Source organism: Callorhinus ursinus, unplaced genomic scaffold (assembly GCF_003265705.2).
Source record: "Callorhinus ursinus isolate GAN/ISIS: 27379988/994484 unplaced genomic scaffold, GSC_fseal_2.0 scaffold10, whole genome shotgun sequence".
Lineage (NCBI taxonomy): Eukaryota > Metazoa > Chordata > Mammalia > Carnivora > Otariidae > Callorhinus > Callorhinus ursinus.
This window is the reverse complement of record NW_027397072.1, coordinates 19,503,046-19,521,009: the sequence shown is the minus strand read 5'-3', so window position 1 is coordinate 19,521,009 and position 17,964 is coordinate 19,503,046. Positions and strand designations below refer to the sequence as shown.

At 33.7% G+C, this 17,964-nt stretch overlaps 1 protein-coding gene across 4 annotated transcripts in view; it reads left to right on the top strand.

The window, feature by feature from the left end:
* ATAD2B (ATPase family AAA domain containing 2B) overlaps positions 1-17,964 on the top strand; it is a 161,507-nt gene that overhangs the window by 95,197 nt on the left and 48,346 nt on the right. For all 4 annotated transcript variants that reach the window (XM_025867806.2, XM_025867805.2, XM_025867804.2 and 1 more), the window contains exons 18-19: positions 3,066-3,252; positions 14,382-14,567. In XM_025867806.2, the coding sequence (XP_025723591.1) occupies positions 3,066-3,252; positions 14,382-14,567 (373 nt within the window). The remainder of the gene's footprint in view (positions 1-3,065; positions 3,253-14,381; positions 14,568-17,964) is intronic.

Sequence of the window (17,964 nt, the reverse complement as noted above, 5' to 3'; positions counted from 1 at the left end):
GAAGCATTCTCCAATTATTAAATGAATGAACACTAAGAAAAAAAGTTATGTTTCTATTTTCTTTTTGAATTATCTGTTTATGTCCTTTGCCCAGGAAGCTTTTATACGCAAACAATGAATCATGGAACACTGCATCAAAAACTAATGATGTAATGTATGGTGATTAACTTAACATAATAAAAAAACCAAAAAACACTATGAACATAAGCTCTTTGTACATTAAGAACTGTTCCTATTAATGGCAGAGTCTTTGTGTCTCATTTAGTTGTTTGCCATTTGGTTCAGATTGTAATTTTTGAGTTACAAAAGTTTGTAGATTTTTATGAGTTAAAAGTACACAAATCTCTTGTTTTTTCTTTGTTAAAATTAATTTTGTTTTGTGAAATGAGGATCTGAATCTTCCCTATTTTAAAACAATATTTATAATTCATCCCCATTCCATTTATTTTTTATGTTTATTACCTTTTATGAAATTCTTTGAACTACAACGACTTGTTTCCTGGGCTGCCTATTATATTTTGATCTATGTTTGTTTTCTTTGGTATATTCTACAGTATATTCTATTATTCTATTCTGTAATATATTTCAGTATAAAGTAGAGTACATCCTAACACAGTGGTTCAGCCTAGCAATTACATGACCTGAATGAGAATTTGAACTCTTTCACCACCCATTTGTACAGTCTCATATCTAACTTCTCTGAGTCTTGGTTTCTTCATCTGTTTCATAAGAGGAAGCTTATATTTCATAGACTTGCTGAGAAAATTAAAGCTGTATGAAGTACTTATTACTGTTAAAACAGGTTTAAATGTTCTGAAATCGGAGCTAGCACACTTTACCAAAATTTTCTTGATGTTCTTACTTGATTATTCTTTCAGATGATATTGTGATTAAGTTTTAAATCATCCCTTCTTCCTCAATTTTTATTTTTTGTTTTTTGATGTGAATATTTTATTTTTTCTCATTTTTAAATTCTAGTTAGTTAGCATTTAGTGTAATATTGGTTTCAGGAGTAGAACTTAGTGATCATCACTTACATAATATACCCAGTGCTTATTATAACAGGTGCCCTCCTTAATTCCCATCACCCATCTAGCCCATCCCCCACCCACTTTGCTCCATCAATCCTCAGTTTGTTCTCTATAGTTAAGTCTCTTATGGTTAGCTTCCCTCCCCTTTTTTCCCCTTTCCACTTTGTTCATCTGTTTTGTTTCTTAAATTCTACATATAAATGAAACCATATAGTATTCATCTTTCTCTGACTGACTTCGCTTAGCATAACATACTCTAGCTCCATCCATGTCATTGCAAATGGCAAGATTTCATTACTTTTGATAGCTGAATAGTATTCCATTGTGTATATATACCATGTCTTCTTTATCCATTCATCACTCAATGGGCATCTGGGCTCTTTCCATAGTTTGGCTATTGTCGATAATGCTGATCTAAACGTAGGAGTGCAGGGGTGCCTGGGTGGCTCAGTCATTAAGGATCTGCCTTCGGCTCAGGTCATGATCCCAGGGTCCTGGGATCGAGCCCCGCATCGGGTTCCCTGCTCGGCGGGGGGCCTGCTTCTCCCTCTCCAACTCCCTCTGCTTGTGTTCCCTCTCTTGCTGTGTCTCTGTCAAATAAATAAAATCTTTAAAAAAAATTAAAAAAAAATAAACATAGGAGTGCATATATCCCTTCGAATCTGTATTTTTGTATCTTGTGGGTAAATACCCAGTAGTGCAATTGCTGGATCTCAGGGTAGTTCTATTTTTAACTTTTTGAGGAACCTCCATACTGTTTTCCTGCTTGCATTCCCACCAGCAGTGTAAGAGAGTTCCCCTTTCTCCCCATCCTCGCCAACATCTGTTGTTTCCTGTGTTGTTAATTTCAGCCATTCTGACAGGTGTGAGGTGGTATCTCATCTTGGTTTTGATTTGTATTTCTCTGATGATGAGTGATTTTGAGCATCTTTTCATGTGTCTGTTGGCCTTGATATGAATATTTTAAATGTATGAAATAAAATACCATAAGTATAGTTAAATGGGTTAGGAAGAATTGACATCTTTATATTCAGGCTCATTATGTATATATAGTTTCACACTTTTGCTAAGAATATTTAATATTGTTTGTTTTGTTTTATTTTACTTTTGCATTTGTGAATAGGACCTCCTTTCCTTCCTTACATTGGTTATTGATGGTATTAGGATGTTTTGATTTTTCTATCTCTGTCTTCTGAATTGTTACTTTTGGTAGGTTCTGACAGTTAAAGTTGATTCTCTTGGATTTTTTTAGTGCATAATCATATCCTTAACAAGTAACAGTGTTTTCCTTATTTATTTGTATTAGTTCCATTTTTTATTTGCTTTATTGCATTGTTTAAAATTTCCTGCATTATCTATAGTGATAGTAGATAAACTTGTTTCATTTACCATTTTAATGGTGCTGTAGAATCTTGAGAATGCAAGCTGAATTCAGTTTAATATATTTTCCTAAATTTGCTTCCTCTGTTGTAGATCTTTAGATATTATGTATTAGGATATGGGCATTTAGTTTTTGTTGTCCAAAAAACCAAATTTTCCTGCTACTGAGGAAGTCCTACATTTTTTTTCTATCTTAAAAATTGTGGTAAAATATACATAAAATTTACCCTTTTAACCATTAAAAAAAAAGTCTTACATCTTGGATAATCTTCAGATATACCAACTTCTTTGTTGAAGTGGGATTCTTGACACTGACCTTGGATAATTGATAGTGTCACACTAATGCTTAGTGTCTGAAGCATTTTCCAAGTTAATACATATGATATGATAGGATGAATACCCAGGTATTTTTACATTGTTTTAGAATGAATTTCTATACTTTTACCTCTTGGTTATTAAAATGATCAGAGAGATCAACATTTTAAAACCATAATTAATGAAAAAAATGATTCACTGTACTTAAAAAATAAGGATAAGAGAAAGTTCTGTTAATTTGGAGTTACATTTTTAGTGTAAATATTTTACCTTATATTTCATACTGATCTTCAGAATGTATGATTTTGAAATAATTATCATGTCTTACATGTATTGCAGGTCACCATATCATCAGCCAACCTCTTACAGGCCAAGATTATTGCTGTCTGGAGAACGAGGTTCAGGTCAAACTTCTCACCTTGCTCCAGCACTTTTGCACACTCTAGAAAAATTCTCTGTGCACAGACTAGATCTCCCAGCACTTTATTCAGTTAGTGCCAAAACACCTGAAGAATCATGTGCACAGGTAGGTTTGTACCAAATCAGAGTACTTCCAACTTTCTTACTGTTTATATCTCTGTAGTGTTTATAAAGTTTTTTCAAAGAAAAGTAATATAAATAATAACTTTTTGTTGGTTATTCATTAACATTCAAATACTAAGGCCAAGGATCCTTTTGATATATATCATGTTTAAAGGTGAGCTCATAGTTTTCCCCATGATATTTCATTCTTTTCTGAAATTTTAATATCCTCTTTCTTATATTAAAGTTTTATTAAACACTGTAGAAAGGAAGTTTCTTTTGCCTTTTTCTGATCCTCTTTTCAACGCTGTGGTTTCAGAGCCTTTCTAGACTTCTGTCTGTACTTAGAGCCTTACTGAAGAGGAAATGATAACCAATTTGAGATGCCAGGATTTAAAATTAATGTAGAAAAGTGATAGCAATTTAAACATTATATATATTTGTGTTGTTAGTCAAGTGTGTTTGATATTTGATTTTCAACAACTTTATGTTTGCTGGTTTGTAAAGTGCAAAGTTCTAGTGGGGCTGTTTGTATTTCTTGAGGTTTTACTATATAATTATGAATTTATTTCAAGTGTGTCATGATGGATCTAGGGGCTAGGGGAATAAGTTTTTTGAGGGGACCGTGTCTTCACCATCTCTGTGTCTCTGACACAGTGCCCAGCTCATAGTAAGTGCTCATTAAATGTTTAAGTAATGTTTTTTATAAATAAATTAGAGGAATGTCACTTTCTACTTTGATATTTAGCCTACTTTTAAAGATTAGGTGACTAGAGTAGTAACACTTATAAGAGCATTGCACATAATTTTTGTTTGTTTTTTTTTCAGGTACATTTCATAAATATTTAATACCTACACATACTACACTTGGGTAGTATTACCCAAGTGAAAACCACTCTGTGCCTTGTAGCAAGAAATGTGTATTTTTTTTTTAACAGTCCACAGTGTTGATTTCATTTCTCTTTCAATTACAATTGCCTGGGTATCAACATCCTAGTAGCACTTCACTACTTAGAAAGCCCTATTTTTTCCAAAACCCATGGCTTAAATAAAAAGTTATATACTAGTAATTTGTTCCAAGTTTTATACATTTAACTCATCCTGCTGTGTTTTCCAATAATGTTGATTTATATATTTGTTCATATTTTTCCTTTTTAGTGACACAAAATTACTGTAGTTTATATGCAAGTAAGAGAATTACTCAATACTATTAAAAATAAATCCAGGGGAGAGAGAATCTTTTTTTTTTTTTTTAAAGATTTTATTTATTTATTTGAGAGACAGAGAGAATGAGAGCGAAAGCACATGAGATGGGGGGAGGGTCAGAGGGAGAAGCAGACTCCCTGCTGAGCAGGGAGCCCGATGCGGGACTCGATCCAGGGACTCCAGGATCATGACCTGAGCCGAAGGCAGTCGCTTAACCAACTGAGCCACCCAGGCGCCCCAGGGGAGAGAGAATCTAAACAGATACTAACTGTGGAAGAAGAAATTGAGTATCAAAAAAGCACTAAATCCAGATAGTTTCATGGGTGAATTCTTTTAATCTTAAAAGATAAGAAATTTTTTAAATTTATTTTTAAAAAAGGTTTTATTTATTTATTTGACAGAGACACAGCAAAAGAGGGAATATAAGCAGGGGGCATGGGAGAGGGAGAAGCAGGCTTCCCGCTGAGCAGGGAGCCCGATGTGGGGCTCGATCCCAGGACCCTGGGATCATGACTTGAGCCGAAGGCAGACTCTTAACAACTGAGCCACCCAGGTGCCCAAAAGATAAGATTATTTTAATGCTAAACTGAAATACAGAGAAAACCCTAAGACTAATCTCACTTAGGTAATGGTCATAAAGTAAATATTACAAATGGATTCTAGTAGCACATCAGAAGAGTAATATACCATTATTAAAGTATGCAAAATAGATTCTTTTAGACATTGAGAGATACAAATATTGGAACAGACACATTGAAGTTATAAATATTTGTGATATGATTGTATATTTGGAAAACTTATATAAGATCTACTGAAAAATTATTAGGGACAATAAGAGAATTCTGTAAGGTGGACACTTTCAAAGTTAATGTAAAATAGTTTTCTTTTAGGGGCGCCTGGGTGGCTCAGTCATTAAGCGTCTGCCTTCAGCTCAGGTCATGATCTCAGGGTCCTGGGATCCAGCCCCTTATCCGGCTCCCTGCTCTGCGGGAAGCCTGCTTCTCCCTCTCCCACTCCCCCTGCTTGTGTTTGTTCTCTCCCTGTGTCTCTCTCTCTGTCAAATAAATAAATAAAATCTTAAAAAAAAATGTTTTATACACATAGTAACAAGTTAGAAATATAGTAGAAGAAATAGTCCCATGTAAAATAGCAACTATTAACTAAACAATTAACAAATTATACAGTTAATTTGCAGAGCCTAAAAGAAGAAAACTAAAAATTCAATGAGGAGAACAGTTGAATAAATAAAAAACACACCTTGTTTTTTAATTACTGTACTACAATTCAAAATATGTACTCAATTTAAATTGCAAATTAATTAAAATATCAGCTACTTTGCTTATTGCTTGTAGCCTTGGAGAAATTGCTTAACTTCTTTGAGCCTTAATTTTCTCATCTATGAAATGGAGATAATGATGCTACATAAGGTGGTTGTAATTATTAAAATAAGCTCATCCAATAGGGATGGCATATAGTACCCAGTAGCTGTTAGCTGTCATCATATTTATCACTACTCCTATAGCTTCTTTGCACAACTGAGGGCTGGTAAGTCTCAAAATTGGAAAGTTGTGAGTTCTTTTTTAAATCAATGTATAAATTAAATGCAATCTCAAGTATAATGTACCCATAATTTAAGAGGAAAAGTTAGAAAAGGGCTTTGTGTTTCTTCTAGAAAGTAAATATGAGTGGTGCCTGGTTGGCTCAGTTGGTTAAGCATCTGACTCTTGATTTCGGCTCATGTCCTGATCTCAGGATTGTGAGATTGAGACCCGCATCAGGCTCCGTGCTGAGTGTGGAGCCTGCTTAAGATTCTCTCTCTCCCTCTGCCCCTCTCTACTGCTTGTGTACGTGCGCTCGCTCTCTCTAAGAAAAAAAAAAAGAAAGAAAAGTATGAGCATAGCAAGGACAGTTCTAGAGGAAAAAAATAGGATGAAGGGAGCCCTTCCGGGTTTTTAAAAATGTAACAGAACATAGTAATAAAGAATATGTACCTGTGCAGGGATAGACAAAGTAATAGAAGAGAGATTGAACACTTAGGCCTGTGTAGAAATGAGAATTTAGTGTATCTGATGATGATTAGCGTATGATGATGGTGATGACGTTGTTATAGAATAGATGAGTTATTTAATAAGTGGTCTTGGAAAACTGACTCTATGAGGGGAAAAGGATAAAACAAAACTGGATTTCCTACCTTTTTTTGTGGTCCCCAAATAAATTCTAGATTGTCAATGGAACTGTAAAAAGAGAATTCACAAGGTCAGTATGTTTATAATCTTGAATATGAGGAAGTAGTTTCTAAACAATAAACACAAGCCAGAAAACATAAAGATATGAACAAATTTGACTTTATAAAATTTAAATTACACACGGCAGAAATAATTAATAAAATTAATAGACACAACCTGGCAAAAAAGTATATTTGTAACACACATGTCAAGGGTAAGTTTCCTAAATATACAAAAATACGTTAAAATCAGAAAGAATGACAATGACAACCTAATGTAAAAATTGGCAAGATAGCATGTTGCTAGAAAGAAAAAAATAGAAAAAGCAACCAGTAGAAGTTTGAAAAAATTCTTAGCCTCACTTATAGCTGAAGAAAATGCCAATTAAAGCAACAGGATACTATTTTGAAACAGCTGTCTGGTTTGTAAAAATAAAAAGCTTGGGGGCACCTGGGTAGCTCAGTTAAGCATCTGCTTTTGGCTGAAGTCGTGATCTTGGGGTCCTGGGATTGAGCCCCATGTCGGGCTCCCTGCTCAGTGGGGAGCCTGCTTCTCCCTCTCCCTCTGCAACTTCCCCTGCTTGTGTGCTTTCTCTCTCAAATAAATAAATAAAATCTTTTAAAAAATTAAAAAAATGAAAAGATTGATGATGCTTGGTGATTTTGGAGTGTAGATTGGCGCTATTTTTTATTTTTTTTAAATTTTATTTTATTATGTTATGCTAATCACCATACATTACATCATTAGTTTTCGATGTAGTCCATGATTCATTGTTTGTGCATAACACCCAGTGCTCCACGCAGAACGTGCCCTCCTTAATACCCATCACCAGGCTAACCCATCCCCCGCCCCCTCCCCTCTAGAACCCTCAGTTTGTTTCTCAGAGTCTCTCATGGTTCGTCTCCCCCTCCTATACCCCCCTTCATTTTTCCCTTCCTACTATCTTCTTTTTTTTAACATATAATGTATTATTTGTTTCAGAGGTACAGGTCTGTGATTCAACAATTTTTTTTTTAATTTTATTTTATTATGTTATGTTAGTCACCATACAGTACATCATTAGTTTTTGATGTAGTGATCCATGCTTCATTGTTTGCATGATTGGCGCTATTTTTTAAAATTTTAAGTACATATACCTTTTGGCCCAGGAATTTTACATTAAAGAATTTTTCCTAAAGATGTTTTAGGTGTAAATAGTCGCTGCTGGATGTATAAGGACATTTATCACAGCATCGTATAGCATTGCCAAACTAAATAAGACCAACAAACTAAATGTCCTTTGATGGTGGGTGGGCTATGATAAATTATGGTATATCTTTACATACTATGAAGCTATAATAAGAACACAGTAAATTTACATAGGAGATATATATGAAAGGTGATATTTATGAAAAAAGCCAGTTGTAAATCAATCCATCAATATGATCTTTCTGTAAAAAAAAAAAACCTTCAAAAATTTATACTTATATATAAATAGAAATTTTGTCCAAGAATACCCTATAAAACTTAATAATCATTGCTTTGCCTTGGGGGAAGGAATATGGAGAATTGGGGAATGAATATAACTTTGTCATTTTAGTTTACACTCTGCTGTACAGGTTGGATTATTTTTTTGATATGTATATTTGGCAGTATCAGGGAAACCAAAGATAAATAACTTTGAAAGAGGATCATTTTCAGAGTGAGAGGGTATTCTGTCTATAATTCTTTATGGCTAATATGTGTATGTACATGTTCATAAATCCATTACTGACTTATATTAGGTGAGGAAATACTTAGGAAGCATTGTAGTGAACTATATGTTGGTGTTGCTGGGATCCTAGGACTTTTCCTGCATTCTAATGGGCATCATTGGGCTAAATTTGAATTCTAACTGTATACTCTACGTCTCTTTCTCATTTCTTGTCTTTAACTACTTTTTGTTGTGTTCTTGGGGAGGATGGAGAGAGTGTCCTTTGGTAGTGGAAAAGAAGAAAAACCTAGTATTTATTGTTTTGGTTGTATTACACTGTATTTAGTACATCAAGACATCTCATCTTTGCTTTTGCCTCCAAGATCCTGGTTTAGAAGTAGAGCTTAGTTTTGAGTGACCACACCTGGGTGTCCAGACTGTCCAGGAACTGAGTAGAATTTTGTAGGTATGGTAGCCGAAGCTCAGACTTCTTCTGAACGTTGGCCAGAAACTAGATAAACTGTCCTGGTTAATCCCTGATTATTTGTATCTTAAGTACATATTTAAAGGTATTTTAAATTTGTAATTATATCACTGTCCTTCTAAAAAATTATCCAAAAGGAGACTATTAAATTATAAAACTGAGGAATTTTTTTTCCCTTAATTTGTGGAGCTATTAGTGGGTAGAAGAAAGTATAAGAGAGCATACTAGTCAGGAGCTAAAATGCTGGAAAAATTCTCTCTCTTCCTTTGTTCTCTATTCCCTTTCTTCCCTTTTGCCTTACTTTCTTGAGAGCTAGTCTTCCTGTAGGCAGGATTATCTCTAAAGAGATGTGGCAAATTATTCTTTTGTGCTTTTCTCTTTTCCCCAGCCTCTAAGATACCTGATATAAATTAAATTGGGTTATTTAATAATGTGACACAAACATGAAAGTTAATCTTAAAGGAAAGAAGTCTTAAATCACCTTTAAAGGGCTGTATTTATATATGTGATAAAATGGAAAATGGGAAGAGCCCAGTTTATATTTCTTTATACATGTTTAATTCCATGTCTGTTCTTTAAAACCTATCCACACACAAATATATATATGAAAATCTTCCTTTTCTCCTTCAGACTGCCTCAGCTGATGATGAATATTACAAATTGTGTGAAAACAGTACAGGAATTTGTGTGTACTACAGGGTTTTCTCATTCTTTATTAAGATTTAGTCAATATAAGAGTTGTCTGGGGGTGCTTATTAAAATTTCTGATTCCCTGGCTCTACTTCCAGGGTTTCTGATTCCTTAAATTTGGGGTGAGCCCGGGGAATCTTCACTTTAAACCTGCATCCGGGTGTTACTGTTCTAGGTCTTGAGTAGATCACAGTGAGATACGGTACTTTGGCCAATCACTGGACACTAGGTATTTATTACTGAAAACAGTTGCCAGAGTTCATAAAGTGGTTTCGTGTGTGTGTGTGTGTGTGTGTGTGTTCCTGTATCTATCTATCATCTACCTATGCACCTGAGTGTTTTATAGTCTTCCAAAGGCTCTGGAAGGAAAATAGAAAACTGGGGTAGCCTGGAAGATTTATGATTGTTCCATTAAGTTCACAAGTAATTATTGAGCCCTACAATAAGGTTGGAGGTGTTAGTAGCTGTACTAAAAGACTTACTGTATTAATGCTCTAAAAAAACCAACAGCTATGATTCCCCTTTTCTGACACCTTCATATGTATTTTTTTTGCTTTTTGTATTATTTCTACTGTTGATTTAGGAAAACCAGGATTGATGAGCGTATCGTATTGTATCTTTTTTGTTAATTCAGAAGTATGATTGAATTGATAAATTTATATATTCTCTGTCACAGGGCTTGGAGTTTGGACACTATATGGTGTTACAAATAGTTTCAAATGGTCAATAAGGGTTTTTTTTTTTGGTGAAAATTTGAGTATATTTCTTTTCCCAGAAAGATACTGTATTTGGAAATGTTCAGGGGAAAGACTTTTTGGTTAAATAGCATGAAGGAATTAAGATATTTACCTATGTGTATTCTTTGGATACCCTTGTGTTTGTGTGTAAGGATTTCTGGATTTCTCCATAGCAGTCCGTGTATACTTTGGATACTCTTGTCTTTGTGCACATGGGTTTCTATGTTTTACCATAGCAACAACTTTTTTCCTTGAGTTGTAAACAAATTAAATTATCCTGGTCCAGAGTTTATCACATTTAATGAAATTCTTGAAATTCTTAGGCAATGAAAATAACAGAAAAGAAATTTGGGTGATTTAATTTTCATAAAATGTTGCTTTATGTTACAGTCATCATATAGAAACTCTAGTATAGTTATATTTTATAACAGGCTGATTTTGTATGCTTGTGAAGAAATCGAACACTTTATTTCTTGAATCTTGACCCTACACAGTGCCTCCTTTTCACAGACATGCTTGATAAATCCTAGGTAAATAGAATATAAGTGGAGTAAAGTGATAGGTACGATATGAAGTTATTAGTAATACAGATATATTATGTTATATTTTGTGATAGTATGGTATAAAGAATTAAACTTTTTTAATAGTGCATTTTAATAGTGCTTTTTATTATAAAAATCAAGAATATTTTAACGCCCAAGATTTTTCTTTTACCTATGTTTTACAAATTTTAGCATAAGAGCAAGACAAATTCTGGAAGTTTATTGATGACAAAAAGTTGTTTCCCTCTTTCTTATATAGCCCCTTTTAGGAAAGTGAAAGCTGTACTAGCTTGGAGCTTTCTGCTTCATTCACTTTTGTATTTAAAATTGCTTTAGTTTCCAGTTTCTAAAGAAAATGGCTTGTTATGGGCTGTATAGTCTTAATTTTTAAAATACAGTAAATTTTCATGTACTACACTTTAATTTGCTGGCTAAAATACTGACTTTAAAGTTTAGCTATTGAGATGATAAGAACTCTTACAAATATAGGTGCAGTTTATGTAATTAGTGCTTCTTTATATGGATACCTTTAACTTCAATGACCTGATTTTTCTCTTTAATATCTTTAATATTCAGAAGAAGTAGTTTGTGATTTTTTTTTTTTAATAAGGAAATTTTTTAAAAAGTTACATAAGGGACCATGATGTCTGGGGCAAGAAGAGGCCAGAAAGAAATAGAATATATTGTTTAAAGAATCAAAATGAACAGTTCACATACACTGGTGTTTGTTCATTTTATTGTGCAAGAGTGCTGGTCATGTCAGAGGTATTTTGGAACGGTTGGTTCAGTAATTTGGCCTACTGTCTTTTTTTCTCTATAACAGTTTTTCTGTTTTCTACTACACCTTGCACATCCACCAATCCAAGACACCCTCTAGGTGAGTATTTTTCTAGTTATCAAATGGCATCACTTGTTCCCAAGACAGTTGCCGCTTCACTAAAACTAGACTTTATTTTTCTACTCTGAATCTGGTTAATTGATTTCACAGAGTGTATCTTATGCCACAACTTTAAAAGTTACCAGCAAACTGCTGAAGAGCTGTTTTTACATTATGGAAAAATCACAATAGGATTAAACTTTTTTTCTGGATTTTTAAATACCATTTTTAGACTATTCTTTTTGAATTTTCATTACAAAAGCTGGAGAATTAGAACAGGTTGGCTATATATTTAAAGAAAATATGAAAGTTTAAATATCCTGAGATCACATGGGGTAAGGAATTAAAAATAACACTTGTTTTATTAGTGCTTTTAAAGTTTTCTAGAAATTAAGGATGTTTTTGCTGTAAAGGTTTAGGAGAGAAATTTTGAAAATAGCCCCTGGGTATTGATACTGCATGTAGTTAGATTAATTGTAAAATCAGGTAATTATACATTCATGGACCGGAAAGCTTAACCCTTTTTATTTTTCTGTATTTGTCTTAGGCTTTTTTCTTTCTGATTTTTCCCCCCTTTAGCTTTTAAAATATAATTTTTTTAAAAGTTCTGATAAAGATATTTTCCTAAAGTCTTTAGAAATAAGTTCAGTAGGATATCATGTTCACTTTGTTAATTTGGGGAGAATTGGATGAAAAGAGGAAAGAAATAGGAAAAAAAAACCCTCAACTCTTGTAGAATTGGTGATGCTTTTGTTTCTAGTTCAGCCTTGCAAATGAGTTTAAAATACCTGTAGTACTGCATTATTTAATTTCTGGCTCTGTAGAGTTTTTGTTTATCACTTAACCTTCTGTTGCTTTGCCCTTACTCTTTGGTACTGATTAGCAGCTAGATGTTCTCAACACATACTTCTGGAAAATCTAACTTACAAGTGTTAGAACGAAAGGCTACATTTTATGTTTTTTAAAAAAGGCATGGTTTCTCATTTCTCCTTGGGCATGTGGTAACTTGCATGGCTGAATTAGGTGGTTAGTTTTGAGAGGTTTCTCAGTAGGCTGTATAGCTCATTAGTCTTTTTCATGTAATCACACTTTTTTCCCTGCTGACTCTCCCTAGTTTTACCAGCACAGAATGGGAATTGGAAAGACAAAAGGCATTGGTCACTGTCTTCCGCATACCATCCCTGATTTGGGTGGCATGTAACAATTTTTTTGGGGGGGGGAATTAAATGCCTCACTTGCCTTTGTGCTCCTGTGTGGTTCCTTCCTTTTGCCAATATTTATGCTTGTTTTTCTCTTATGAATCTTCTACAAGAACTTTGGAAAACAATAATCCTTGGATTTTCAAGATCCAGGATAAGAGGGTGCGTGTTTGCAGAAAAGGTCAAAATTTGAGAGTCCTGGAGTTGTACTGTACAACTGTTCTGGATTGGTGGATATGCAAATATTAAAGGAAGGGAAGGAGCAAATATTACTTTTGATGTGAGTGATCATAACATCTACATTTCCAATTTGGGGGAAAATTTTTATTTCAGCATCTTCCATCTGGTTTATTAAATTGGCAATACATTTTATTTTACACAGAATGTTTAAGCTTTATAAAATGTGGCATTTGAAAAATTCATGCAAGTGGTAGGCTTACTCATTAAAGAAAAATAATCATTGTGATTCTTAGGAACGTTTCTGATAATCCTAATGGTTTGGAATATTAGATAAAAATATATTATATCATTATTTCTCTATCTTGCACATTACACAGGTTAATTGAAACATGTTTAAAATAAGGGAAAGTAGTAGACAATTTTAGAAATAGAATTCTGAAATTGAAGAAAGATTTTTACATTTATTCTTTCACTTGTTAAAAGCATTGAAGAGATGCCATATTAACCCACGAGAATTTGTTGATGGGCTATTGAGCTGTTGTTGACATATGTAAAGGGCAGTAGTTCTGCTTGGCAGCTTACTAATAGCCAACCTGGTCCTTATTGGCGTATGTTGGCAGAGTGTGACTGAAGCTATGGTTAGGACTCTTTTTAACACTTGAGGAAACTTTAGTTTGTATTGTCTGACAATGGGAGTGTCTCAGAGCTTTTTGCTAATTCATTTATTGCTCTTTAGTGATGTGAGGGTATTTTGTGACTACTTTATTATGGAGGATTGAATTAAGGTAATAGGAGGTAAACAAGTGGTTCAGCAGGTAGTTCATTAATTTTAAACTCTAGGGTGGTACATTGTGGTAAGAAGGTTTATTTAATTCATATATTTAGTGATTTTAGGGAATGTGCACAAACATGGAAACTATGTCTTCCTTCTCTTCTTTGTGCTTACTGATACCATTCTGACACGGTTGACATATAGGTGCATGTTTATCTCTTTATTTGCAGCATATTTTATAGTGGTATTTTGCTTTATTATCTTTACTTGGTAGATAAGTGGAGCGATTTGATACCTTTATACTATTAAATACTGAATAGGAATAACAAAATGGCAAAAAACCCCACAGCCCTTCTTTTTTTAGGTGGGGCAAGGGTAGATGGAAGCTATTATGTGAGACTTGAATATTACATCTTGAACAGCTTAAATATTTGAGCTGAGAATAATTACAGTAACACGCCTGACACATTTCATGTATTTGGGGGTTACTGAGTAAACTGTAGAATAAGATCAATTTTTATTTTTAATGCCAGTTCTTTCCTTAATTAGATTTTTCGTGAAGCTCGAAGAACAGTACCTAGTATTGTTTACATGCCTCACATTGGTGATTGGTGGGAAGCTGTCAGTGAAACTGTGAGAGCAACTTTTCTGACATTGCTACAAGATATACCATCCTTTTCACCTATATTTTTATTGTCTACCTCTGAAACCATGTACAGTGAACTGCCTGAAGAGGTAAGAAGTGATTATTTACCTTATTGTTTTGAAATAGTTGATCTTGTAACTTGGACACATTCTAATTTATTTAATAAATTTAACTTCTTTAACAAAATAAATACTGTTTAGATTCATGCTTTGGTTATATCACTTATTAGCTCTGTGACTTAAGAAAGTTAGTTAATGATTTAAGTTTCAGTTTCTTTTTTGGTGTGCTCATGATATATTTATCACTGTTACTGTGAAGATTGTGATAATTCATGTTTAGACCAGAGCCCAACATATGTATGGTACGTACTGTAAAGGCCTAAGCTGTATCACAGTTAGTTCCATTACAGTTAGCCTTCTTGTTCTTACTGTCTGGTAGATTATTTGGTGGGATTGGACCTTTCAGTTCTTTCCTTGGTATCATTATTGTTAATTTGACTGTTACTACTGCTGTGCATATTTTGCAAATCTGATATTTAGTTTTTATGAGTTCAAAGCCAACTCATATTTAACATATTAGGATCAAAGGTAAAATCACATTTGTTTCAGAAGAAAATAGTAGTCAATTCATGTGAATGAAATTGATTTTTACAAAATGTGTGTTTTTAACACCCTAAGTTTACTAGGTCTTGAAATGATCACCTTTAGAAATGCTTAGCAGTATTTTGCCCAGGTAACACAGTTTATATAAAAGATTTTGCATGTTTTAAAAGCTATAATGTAAACCTTGATTATATAGAATTTTATGATTAAGATATCTGTTTACTGAGATCTTTTGTTCTGTTTAGTACTTGTTAGCTATCTTGCTAAAATCAGTACACTTACTGATTTTGTAAATACATATATTAAATGTAGAGTAATTCATTTTTGGTTATTCAGAATCTGATATTCTTAATTAAGACCATTAATCACAATGGTTTTTTTAAATTTTATCATAGGGGCCAATAAAGTTTAGTAGAATGCTATATGTAGTAAGAGTCAGAAAAACCAAGTTGTACTGACTTATTGGTCTTTTGATTTTGGATAAACTTCTGAACCTAGGATAGTCTCAGTTGCCTCATCTATAAAATGTGGATAATAACAGGCTTCTTGGTGTGAGATAATATATGTGAATTTATGTTGGAAACCACAGAACTATAAAATATTTGGTATTATGAAGTAGGAATGTACTTGAAATTGATTTAAATGGATTGAACCTGGACATAACCTAGAAGCCACTTTTATTTTTTATTTTTATTTATTTATTTTTTTAAAGATTTTATTTATTTATTCATGAGAGACAGAGGGAGAGAGAAAGGAAGAGAGAGAGAGAGAGAAGCAGAGGGAGAAGCAGGCTCCCAAGGAGCAGGGAGCCTGATGCGGGACTCGATCTCAGGACCCTGGGATCATGACCTGAGCTGAAGGCAGATGCTAAATGACTGAGCCACCCAGGTGCCCTAGAAGCCACTTTTAAAAATTAGATCCTCACTGTCAAGTAGTTTTATTATAATTTTATAAGAGATAAAGAAAATTCGGGGTAATTGAGGGTTCTCCTTAGGAATATATAATTAACTGATGTTTTCCTTATATTGTCTGATAAATTTGTAAATAAAAGTCTTATGAACCCATTTTCTTGATACAGCAATATTGCCTACTCCTGCTGTCTGTTCACATATGTGATTTCACTTTTGGTTTAGTTCTTTTTTTTTTTTTTTTTTTTTAAAGTAAGCTCCATGCCCAGAGTGGAGCCCAACAGAGGGCTTGAACTCACAACCCTGGGATCAAGACCTAAGCTGAAATTAAGAGTCAGATGCTTAACTGACTGAGCCACCCAGGCTTCCCTGCTGGTTTAGTTTTTTAAAGCTAACATTGTATCATACAAATTTTCAGTGTTGCTATATTGTTGTTACAGTTTTTAATGGATTCAACTTATTCATTATTTGTTTACCAGTACCCTTAATTAGTAGCTAAAATATTAGAGAGTTGCTAGCTGAAATTTCAGCTCTTTTTTTCCCCTTTGTTTTCTCTGTTCTTTACACTTATTAACCAAGTAGCTAGCAAAGCTATCATGGATATTCACATTTGTGGGGAAAGGATTATGAGAATTCTTAGATTACTCATTATATAACATGTTTTATACTTACTGTTCTTCAGAAATCCTTCCCTGCCCCTAAGCCTTTCATTTAAATTTCAGCTTTGCCATTAGAATGCTTGCTTTGTTTAGGTTACAGATTGAGATAGTAGTGAACAATAGCACATATTGTTAAATATTTGGTGAATAAATGAAAAGCATAGAGAATTGCAGATTAAGTAACTACAGTTAGCAAAGTACCTGATCTGTAGAAGAGATGAAGTAGACACTGGGTGGCAAAAAACCCAAGTATTCTAAAAGAAGGAAATGGCCAGTTATTAGAGTGCCTTTAAGAAAATACAGTGGGAAAAAAAAAAAAATATAGTAGGACAGTGCAGAGGATCATAGGAGAAGAGAGGGAAAACTGAATGGGAAAGTCATTAGAGAGGGAGAAAAACCATGAAAGACTCTTAACTATAGGAAACAAACGGAGGTTTGCTGGAGGGGAGGTTAGTTGGGGGGATGGGGTAATTGGGTGATGGTCATTAAAGCGGACACGTGATGTGATGAGCACTGGGTCTTATATGCAACTGATGAATTATTAAACTCTATATCTGAAACTAATGATGTACTATATGTTGGTTAATTGAATTTAAATAAAAAATACAGTGGATAATTTAAAAGTAAAATACAGATTTTAACCTGTCAAATAGGCAGATATAAAAAAACAGTTGAATAGGGCGCCTGGGTGGCTCAGTTGGTTAAGCGACTGCCTTCGGCTTAGGTCATGATCCTGGAGTCCCAGGATCGAGTCCCGCATCGAGCTCCCTGCTCAGCAGGGAGTCTGCTTCTCCCTCTGACCCTCTTCCCTCTCGTGCTCTCTATCTCTCATTCTCTCTCTCTCAAATAAATAAATAAAATCTTAAAAAAAAAAGTTGAATAAACCTCTCCAGGCAGTCCAAGTAATAGATTTAAATATGTACACACATTATGGCTCAGCAATACCATTTATGGGTAATTATCTGAAGAGTTTTTCACGAACTAACACAAAGATACAGTGTAGACCACACAAAAAATACAAGAGTATTTATTATAGCTTTTCTTCATAGATTGGAAACTGTTTAAATGTCATATTGTAGGAAATTGGCTAAGTTATAGATTTCTTCCATGAAACACAATAAAACCTTTAAAATATTGATGTAAAAAATAATGTTGTGGGGTCCTGGCTCAGTTGGTAGAGTATGTGACTCTTGATCACAAGGTTGTGAGTTTGAGCCCATGTTGGATGTAGAGATTACTTAAAAATAAAATCTTAAAAAAAAAAAAGTCATGAAAAGATGTTGTGAATACATTGTTAAAAAATACAGGTAATCAGTA